The following is a 10,855-nucleotide window of genomic DNA, read 5'->3' on the forward strand; positions in this document are numbered from 1 at the left end:
TCACAGGGTGATTGAGGAGGTGTGGACTTCAGAGCCAGACCAACATGGGTTCAAATCTCAGCTCAAACTGTGTGATCTCAGGGAGTCACCTCCACACTCTGGCCTCCACAATGTCCATTAGGAAGGAGGATGAAGGACTTTGCAAGGGGTGCGTTGCACTTTGAGCTGGTGTCTGGCCAAGAGCAGCTCCTTGATAAATGGTAGCTATTCCATTGTTAAGGCTCCATGTCACCCAAGATAGTTGATGATGCTTCTCTGGACAACAGAACCTCTCCCGTGACTTCTTCCTCCCCTGCTAAGTTTCCTGTAACTGGAGGACCTTGAGAAAAATGTCTGCCCAGAAGATTCCCGCCCCTCCTACAAGGACAGTTAGGACAATGGGAAATTTTCTGGTTTCTCTTTTGTCTTAGGTCCAGAGACTGACCCTGGACTTTGTGAACCTCTCCTTGACTCTTACTGGAAATAAGAAAAAAAGCGAGAGAAGACTGTGGTCTTTTCCTTCCAGTAATATAATGGAGTCTGTTTCCTTGGGGTTTGGCAGAAAGAGGTGCTGGTGGTAACATGACAGGGTCATGCCCTCTTGCCTACGGTTGCTGTTCCAATGAAAGCCCCCCTTAAACACAGACTGGGGCCGTGGGGAGCCCACAATACAACCTGTCACCAGGCAGCCCTGGGAAACACAAATCACGTTTTGGAATAAAACAAACAAACACCAGCCTTTGAATACTTTCACGCCCAAGGTCATTTGTGTCACCCACATGGCCTGCGGGACCCCAGAGAAATATAAAACCAGACATCAGCCCTTTGATCTTGCACCTTCTATGGAACGTTTTAATCATTTAACCATGAAGTCCCTCCACTTCACTTATGCAGGCCTATATATAAAATGACTTTGGTCTGGCTGACACTTTACTGCATCCGAGATCAAAGATTGAAGCAAATACCAAATTCAGCCAGGATAATTCTGAGGCTTTTCCCCAGCACACTTCTCCTCCACCTCTTAGAAGCACTTTTCTCTCAAGGACAGAAAGGGGAGATTTGGGTTTGGGATGCTGGTGGACACAAAAAAAGGCTTCATGAGGCTTTAAGGAGCCCGTTAGGATGAGAGGCAAAGCAGTGGCCAGTGGAGGATGCCAGGATTGACATCTAGAACAGAATCCAATTTAAAAGTTAAAAATGTGGGTGAGAGGAAAAAAGAAAGAAATATGTTTTCGAAGGAATTTTGAGAGAGGCCTCCTGTTTAAGAAATCAGGACATAGCTGTGAGATTAATTAGATCTATGGGAGCCAGCACTGAATCTCCTAGACTCAGGCTTGCAGTCTAACCTAATCACCTGCTACTAATGATATACGAGGCTGTCATTCTCAGGAATAAATGCACACATTCCCAAGCATGTGTGCATTGGTGAGTGGATACGGGGATAAAACGGTGGTTCCCACAGTTTTGCCATAAAGGAAGAGTTGAAAGTGATCATTTGTGGGGAGTCTGCTGTGTCTCGGGCCAGTGCTAGGCATTTTACATATTATCTCAATTTTCATCATCACTAACCCTGGGGAAGGCACAGTATATTATCAACATTCTCAGAGGATGAACCTAAACCTCAGAGCCATTCAAAAGCTTGCTTATGGTCAGACAGAGACTCCAAAACCCCAGCTCTTTAATAGCACCCACTTGTCATCGCTCGCTTGTGTAATTTTTCACCCTTGGGCTTCATTGTGTGAGAGATTTGCTCCACTCTACACCCACAAATAATTTATTTTCCTGATTTCAAATACAGACGTCTATAACTGCTGATCATAGCTTTTGGTCAGCATGAGCTAACCAGTGTCAGGACACTGAGCTCATAAATTTCCAATCAAAAGGGAAGAAAGTGCAGACTCATTGCCAGAAAATAAATTATACTGTCCTGAAAGATTGAAAATAATCATAACTCTTTATTAAGTACTTTTTATATGCCAGTCGTGGTTCTGGGCATCTTATTTATCTTATCATTAATTTTTTCCACTGTGACATAGACATTTTTATCTCCATTCTGCAGATTCAGAACCAAAGACTCAAAAAGGGGAAAAAAACTTCCTCAGTCTTCCTCAGCTGGTAACTTGGATTTGAATCTCAAATCCCTTTCACACAGTTTCTGGATCTTTATTAATTATCTTGTTAGGATATTGGTGTTTGAGAATCCAGACTGGGAAGAGTTTGATATAGGAAATACTATTAGAGCATTAAAGAAAAAGTCATATTTTTAAAAGGTCTTCCAAAATTTGCCAGATAAAGAGACCTCGCTGAACACTGTGGGCTTGACCTGAATGTGTACGCCCAGTGGATTTCCGACTTGGGAGGCTCTAATGAAGCCAGCAGCGACACACTTAATGCGCTGTTAGGTTTAATTCTTATTTCATATTGAAAGTATTTCCTAATGCTGGTCCCAATAGAAAAAGACAATGGGTTACTTAGAAGCTTTTAAAAATAACTGGCTCTAAATACTGTCAAACTAAGCAAAAGAAAAATTACAAAAGTGCGAAGGAAAACAGGCTTTCAATCCAATTCTGAGATGAGTCGAGAAGCTGAAGATACACATAGAGTCCAAATGGGCAGAGTTGAGCCACCATCATCATGTGAAGCAAAGTGGAAAGTTTGAGGTGAGGTCTGGAAAGGAAGAGACTGTGTCTGTGTGCCTTGGGGATTGTGGTCCAAAGAGCTGGAGAGAGGAAAACACCCCCTGCACCATGTCATCCTTGATAGCACATGGGGTTGGGACTAGGATGAAAAGTACTGAATGGACTGAAAGAAGATGTCTATGTGGTCAGTGGGACAACTTAGTTGACCAGGAATTCTGAAAAATAGGATGATGGTTTAGGGTTATGATTCAGGAGGAAACCAGTGAGCAGAGGTGGTTGCAATACAGTAACCAAAGCATTAGGTGAGGATGCTCTCACATGTTCCGATTGGGTTTGGAATCTCCCTTCTGAGTAGCTATCTCCAAAAAAAATATCCGCTTTCAGCATAAACACCCCACAAGGGGAATGAGAGAGAATCACTGACAATAATAGCTAATATTTATTGAATGTTTAATAAGTGCTTACTTTAAGTACTCCATACAGTGTAAGTCATTTTACCCTTAAAACAATGCTTTAAGGTGGGTGCTATTCACAAGTGAGGAACCTGAGGCACTAGGGGTTGATTTGACTCGCCCAAGGTCACACAGTGGCCGTATGCAGGAGCTGGGGTTTTGAAAACCAGACACTGGACATCAGAGGTTACCCACCAACTGCCTTATTACAATGGCTCTCACAGCATATTAAAGCAGTGATGTATTCAGATTGCTTCTGTTCAATTGCATTCCCTCCAACAGATGGGGGAATTTCACTCCAGGGTGAGGAAGGGAATTAAATATTCCCTTATCATAATGTTTAATTTTTCCCTGCCGTGGAGTCTCTTTTCTAAAACAAAAACTTCAGAGATATTCGCATAGTCCCGATATCATGACTACGTGATTGCCTTAAAGGAATAATGGTAGCTCAGTTTGAGCAAACATTTGATCTTTCTGGGGAGAAGCTGCCCCAGGGAGAAATAAACTGGAGGCCCAGCAGCCGGGACAAAGCAGTTGAGCCCTTAAGGAGAACCCTTAAGGAGAGGCAAGTAACCTTGTGAGAGCACCTACTGTGCATCAAGCACTCAGACTGGAGCACTACCCACATTAATAGAGATGCCATCTACTCCATCCATCCACCCCCTGAGGAAAACAGAACAGGGATGCCATCATTGTTCCCTATAACTCAGCTGTATTTGACTTTGGTGGTATCTGAACATGAACACTGTAATTTACTCAATTACTGGCATCCTTTCCACTTATCATAGTGCCTCCCAAAGGCAAGGGAAACTTGGAAAATGAAAACCTTACAGGCTCTGGTCAGAGTACATAACCTTGGTAGCCTGCCCTGCAATTCTCATCAAAAGATGAACTGTGACAAAAAATAAATTCAGTATTCATGAATGATCAACTAAAACAGAGGATTTTTGATCATTTAAGTTGAAAAACATTTTGAGCCTATTTGACCAATATAGGTATATTCATTTATTAATAGACGATATGAATGTAGTACTAGGTAAATATATACTTTGTGAAACAAATAAAAACAGAATAGGATGGGTAAAAATAAATGTAGCTGAAAGTTGCAATATTTTCTTCCCTGGCCCCTTGGATTGTTTTTGCATACATCCTGGGGTGTTTGTACCCCCTTTGGGTGAACAAAGGCATTAAGGATGTGTTCACTCATCCTGTGGGTCTTTGAATGTTGTTCCCGGGTCAAGTTAAATAATTAGAATACTGCTTACTTGGATTTTATTTTGTTGATCCTGATAGAATTGGGTATTTTGGCTTTTTTCCCCCACAAATTTGGTTTTGGGAGTATGCCCCTGAGGGAAATTATGTCAATAAGAGATTCTAGAATATTTGTTACTCATTTGAGGTCTTTGGTTGAGAATGTGACCCACTTCCTAAACCACTGTCCTTTTCCTAAAATTTCTCTCAATCTTCAGTGTCAGGAAATTCTGTGTTTCTCCAGACAGCTGATTCATGTTCTGCACATGGGCTGTGATTATGTTTCCCACTATTTTGGCCACTAATTTTCTCAGAATTTAATGTGCCAGCCTCTAATTACCATTTTTCAAAGCTTTAAGACAGTCACGTATTAAATACTTTGACTTTCTCTTGTTAGCCAAACCTCATTTCACCGTACTCTCCTTTGTTTTTCTTATTAGGAAAATCACATCAGAAGAGCTACTATTCATTGAGCTTGTACTATTTACCAGGCATATTTCAGGGGGGGAGGGTGCTTTTTCATTTTATTTGAGTGAGAAATTAACTTCTATTTTTGAAAGCTTCTGAGATTTGGGGTTATTTGTTATAGTGGCCAATTTCTTTTTCTATAAATTGGGGTATCAATAATATTTATTCTGCAAGATTATTGTGGAGACTAAACGAGACAATGCATGTAAACATGAAGTCTGGGATATAGCAGGTGTTCCATTAGTTACTGTAATTATTGGGATGATTATCATGTAACCCAAGTGATGTCAAGTTATGGAGCCTTCTGAATAGCCCTCCATTTTTTAAGAATTCTAGCCTCCTCTCAAGATTGCTAAGTGTCCCTAGGAGAAATACAGTTTCCTGTAATTGTCTGTCCTAGATTTCTTCCTGATTACTTCTGGCCACACCCTAACTTAACTCTCTGGTGCCTTAGCCTCCTTAGTTTGCCTCGTCCCACATTTATTCAGAAGTCAGTGCTAACACGGAGCTGATGGGTACTGCTGGAAACCTGAGGATAGAGTAAGTAAAGGGATCACAACACAAGAAGGCAACTTTAAGTTGGCTGCTGGACTTCATTTCTCTGAAAGTTTCTCAGCCAGGTTCCATCTCACAGGTTTCCTTTGGGCCATTTCTATCTCTAGAACCCTGTGAGCAGCCCACTCAAATCAGAGTCACCTCTCCTTTCAGTTCCTTCCCAGACCTCCACAGCAAAGTCTAGAAATATCTTAATAATAATGACAAATCTCTCAGAACAGAAAAGTCCACAACAACCAGAACCACTACTGCCCTGGTCCACCCTCCCAGCCTTTCAGATGATTCAATAATTAACACTGTCGTTTGTAGTATTTGCATAACAGTTTATCATCAACGTGCAGGGCTATGATTAAGTGAGAGACTAGACCCCTGATGTACATGAGCATGAGAGAAGGATTTGCCAAAGTGACCCCTTCTAGGAAAAAAGGAAAGAAAAACTTGGCTTCTACGCTTAGAGTCATAAGCAAATTCCATGTCCCTTCAGAATCTTCCTTTTGTCCTTCTGTCCAGCCTTCCTTGCATTCCTCCAGCTCTTCTGTTCTGCTTGACTCAGAGCTTTGGCACAAACTATCAGCCTAAACAGTTCATCAGATTTTAACAGAACTCTTTGTCTTTCAAACCAAAGGCTGCTTCCTCCCTTAAGAAACCCAAAACAGCTTTCTCAATCTGTCCAGGTTCTGGGAATCCTCTATAGTTACCAGCCTGTTATTCACAGAACTTACCATTACCTAGAGCAGTGCTCTCCTATAGAATTTTCCATAATGGTGGGGATGTTCTTCATCTGCACTGTCCAATATGGTAGCCACAAGTCACATGTGGCTGTGAAGCACTTGAAACATGCTGTTTTTAATATCCTATAGATTCCCTCATTAACTAATATGTTAAGTAAAATCTTTGTCACATGTTCTATTTATATGAAAGATTTGCATTTACTTTTTTGAAAATTATACTGTAGCTGTAATGAATGGTCTACCGTGAATTCATCAAAAATGCTCCTCCTTGGAAATTCATGTCACCCTTAAATCTGGACCATTGTAATAAATGCTTACAACATTCTGAAGTCAACACAGACAGCAATGGAGACTTGAAGTGAATCCCAGGTATCACATTATCTAATTGAGCCAGCACTTGAATAGACATGGAGTGATAATTATCATTCTTTCTTTTTTCTTTTTAAGCAAAAGACTTCTATATGTATATGAAGCCTCAATAAAGGGATATAGAAGGAAACAAAAGTGAGACTTCCCTCACTAAGTTTCAAGGGTGGGGTGGTGTGTTGGAGGCCTACTTTTTCAGCCTCTTTCTCATTCCACCTCCAACCCCTTTGCCACCTTAAAGATTCTAACAGCCAATTCCATTGTGTGGGTATGGGCAGGGGCTGGGACAAAGAAGGGGGATGGTGGGGAGGGAGAAGGATACCACACCACCAAGCAATTCTGCAACCTCAGCTGGTGTCCAACAATTCAACTCAATTCTGACACTATCTTCATAGAAATAGCATCAGACCCCACGGGCTAAGGGCTCAGTCTCACAAGACTGCCCCCCACCCACCCACCCTGCTTCAGATGCCAGTTGCAAGTCCAGATTGTCACCAGTGCCTCTGATCAAATGGCTGTGAATCAGAGGTTCCCATGAGCCCCTCCTTGAGTTTGATTAACTTGCTAGAATGGCTCACAGAACTCAGGAAACCTATTTATTCACCAGATTACTGGTTTATTACAAAGGATATTAAAGGATGCAATCAACAGTCAGATGAAGAGAAGCAAAGGAGAAGGTATGGGGAAAGGGCACGTGTCTTCTACTCCCTCTCCCAGCTTGCCATTCTCTCCAGTCTCCACATGTTCATCAACCCAGAAACTCTCCAAATGCCACCCCTGTGGGTTTTATGGAGGCTGCATTACATAAGCACGATTGATTCAATCATTGGCCTTGGCAACTGATTCAACCTCCAGCCCCTCTCTTCTCCCTGGATATCAGGGGGTGGGATTGAAAGTTGGACTTTCAGATCACATGGCTGGTTTTCCTCGGAACCAGCCTCCATCCTTAGGTGGGGTTCTAAAATGACCTCATTAACATAACAAAAGACACCTTTTTGGCTCTCACCACTTAGGAAATTCCAAGGGTTTTAGGAGCTCTATACTAGGAACAAATATGTATACATATGCACAATCACAGGCTCACACACCGCCATAGCCACAGTTTAAAAACTACTGACCTGTATCAGCCTGTGGGTCCCTACTCAGTATCTCCTACCCACACTCCTAAACTTCTTTTACCTTTCCTTGTGTTCTCAAATCAGCCCCGATATTGTTATTGCCACTTCCCTCATTTATCACACACCCTTGAAAGTCTACCATACATGAAGCACTGAGCTAAATATTTTTGGCAATATAAATAGAAATCAGATGTAAAACTGCATTCACTGCATTGATCCTCTAGAATGGGGGGTGACGTTGCACATTAATAAGAGCACGGGAAAGAAGAAAGTGGTTGAAGCTGCTGGGAAATGACATATTATCCTTGTATTTCCCTTCTATATTTTTGGTTTCTGTGGAAGCTTTCTAGGCTAGGAACAGAAGAGTGATGCCAAGGGTGTGTCGGAGGTTCTGTGTCTCTGATCTGGGAAAGTACAAGCATCTTAAATATAATCATAAAATAAAAGCCAACACTTGAAGAAAACTTACTTGGGAGCCAGCAACTGTTCTAAGCACTTCAGGTGTTTTAATCAATAATTTCACAATGACCCGCCAGGATGGCAGCTGATCTTTTTCTTCAGTTTACAAATGAGAAAACCAAAGTGCAGAGAGCTTGACACGTGCCCAAGGTCACAATTTCAGCATGGGAAGGCCTGGGATTTGAACCCTGGCTGGGTAGCTTTTGACCTGCTTCACAGTTCCATTTCTTACTACAGAAATGATCCTCTGATTAAATTTCCATTTTTTATCAAATATGTTGATTATCACAATTGACAAATATTTTTATCACTTACCCCATGCCAGACATTGAGTATATCACAGAGTAAAAAATACCCTTGGCTCTCACAGAACTGGTCTGAAAAGGAGAAAGACAAACTTTCAGGTCTAATTAACTAATGCAGTATTACAAGTACAACAAGAAGAGTACATGAGAATTATGAGAAATAGCTAATTTTTATTTCCATAGTGATTAAGTAGTTTACAAAGTGCTTTCACATGCTAGATCCCTTTCAATATTTACATGGAAGAAAACAGCAATGAAGTAGGAAGGGCGTGGATTAATATTCCTATATAATGAGATAAAGAATCATTTATTCAACAGAATTCATCTTTTGAAGGACATTGGATTTTGGGAAGGAAAGAGCTGATTTAGAAGATGAGTCAGAGAAAGGGCCTGGATATGGGGGGAAACAGTTTTGCTTCAAAGAAGCATTTGCTTTCTCTTCTGGGGATGGAGCAAGAGAGGGAGAGGGAGATAGGGAGGAAGAAGAGAAAAAGGGTGGGAAATGCTGGAGGGAGGGGGGAGGGAGATCATTAAAGGCCAGTTCTATAATGTAACCTTCTCTTTCGAGCCCTGGTATCCATGGCAAAGTGTCCTTCAAACAGTTTCCAACTACAGACTCCAGTTCATATACTATTGACTCTTATTTTTAATTATAAAACTATAAATAGTCAGTGAACAAAATATGGAAAATGCATGCTGTAATAAAATAGGCCCATTAGCCAAATGATCACTTTTTACATTTTACTGTTTTTTCTTCCTACGTTTATCTTCTCATGTTATAGTTCAAAATTAGGGTAATACTGCTTATGTTATTCTGTTGCCTGATTTTTTCACTTAATATGTTGTGAACTTTTCCCTAAATGTCTCAATATCATCTGAATATTTGTTTCCCTTCATAGTAAATCTTCCCTTTGTATACCTTGGCCTTTCACAAAGCATCCTCACTTCGTTTCCTCACTGAGCTTCAGGACAACCTCTTTGACTTGGGAGGGGCAGCTATTCTTCCCTAGCCTAAATGATGAAGAAATCTAGACTGTGGCTGAGAGTTTAACTCAGTACTCTATGGTATTGTTGTCTGGCCAAGCCAGCTTCGGGGGGCCTTAAGCTGACACTAGCCACCCCATGCAAGTGCATGCCCTAGATAGCAGCCCAGAGAGTCACAAGCAAATCAAAGTTCCTGATGTGACTTCTCCAACAGCCCTTGTGAGCAAGTCTTCCCCTTGTCCATCCCTTAGATGGAACACCCCCATGGAGTTTACCAAAATCTGCTCTTTTTGGTTTGAATCAACCAATCTGGCCTTAGCCCTGGAATCCCAGCACACTTTACCCATGGACCCTAATAAAGTTATGTGCCCCAGGTCTGCCCCTCTCTGCCTGCACCCTGCTTTGGCCACATACCTTGTGGATACTTGTAGCATACTGTATACTTCCTCCTGGACCTGTGAGTAATAAATTTCTCGCTTTCAGTTTCTCTTGTGATCTGTTTTTTTTTTAACATCCTTATTGGAGTATAATTGCATTACAATGGTGTGTTAGTTTCTGCTTTACAACAAAGTGAATCAGTTATACATATACATATGTTCCCATATCTCTTCCCTTTTGTGTCTCCCTCCGTGATCTGTTGTTGAATGCAGAAAACATCTGCCACCCTGTGCCCCACTTAGCAAATGTTAATTTAACAAAGTCATTACATCTGTTCAGGTTGAACACTTGCCTAAGGGTAATAGAAGGTTAATAAGAGAAAACAAGCAAGCTGGGGTATCTCCTCAAGTTGTTTGAAAACCTGTGTATGAGTGTGTCCATCTAGGGTACATACCTAGATAGTTTATACAGAATCCACAGCTGAATATGGTGGCACACAGCACACAGAAATTTCCAGCCCTACTTGCTGGAAAAGGTTGTAAAAGAAAAATTTTGCCTGGACATTTGTTAAAAATGGCAAGGAAGACTTTATTCAAGACTATTGCAATAGGGGAGAGAGATAGAATGCAACTGCAGATATAACAGGAGCAAGTGGGGATTTATAGCCAATGGACAGAGTGAGGAATTGAATGGAAAATTACCAAGAGGAAATTTGTAAGTATTAATGGCGGTGATGGTGGTGGTAAGAGGGACCTAATTAGAGATCCAGGATTTGGGAGGAGGAGCTTAACTGACTATTAAGGGTGGGGAGATCCTTTTTTTTAGGATTTACCTCGGAATTTATTTATTTAATATGTTAATATTTTATTTTTTATAATTTCTATTGGAGTGTAGTTGATTTACAATGCTGTGTTAGTTTCAGCAAAGTGAATCAGTTATACGTATACATATATCAACTCTTTTTAAGATTCTTTTTGCATATAGGCCATTACAGAGCATTAACTAGAGTTCCCTGTGCTATACAGTAGGTCCTTATTCATTATCTGTTTTATATATAGTAGTGTGTATATGTCAGTCCCAATCTCCCAATTTATCCCTCCCCCATCCCTTTCCCACCTGGTGACCATAAGTTTGTCTTCTACATCTGTGACTCTATTTCTGTTTTGTGAA

General features: G+C 41.1%; 1 protein-coding gene across 4 annotated transcripts in view; it reads right to left on the reverse strand.

Annotated features, from left to right (window-relative positions):
* The window catches only part of PACRGL (parkin coregulated like), a 58,092-nt gene extending 49,715 nt beyond the window's left edge, over positions 1–8,377 (reverse strand). For 2 of the 4 annotated variants that reach the window (XR_008617846.1, XM_024119500.3), the window contains exon 1: positions 8,334–8,363. Coding sequence is in view for 3 of the 4 variants with exons in the window: in XM_024119500.3 (XP_023975268.1) it covers positions 8,334–8,347 (14 nt within the window). In the remaining variant the exon portion in view is untranslated. Of the gene's footprint in view, positions 1–8,333 lie in introns of all 4 variants that reach the window. The other 2 variants (XM_024119501.3, XM_028492098.2) reach the window with 2 other exon arrangements.
* Positions 8,378–10,855: the final 2,478 nt, after the last annotated feature.

This window comes from Physeter macrocephalus, chromosome 7, assembly GCF_002837175.3.
Source record: "Physeter macrocephalus isolate SW-GA chromosome 7, ASM283717v5, whole genome shotgun sequence".
In the NCBI taxonomy this organism is placed as follows: domain Eukaryota; kingdom Metazoa; phylum Chordata; class Mammalia; order Artiodactyla; family Physeteridae; genus Physeter; species Physeter macrocephalus.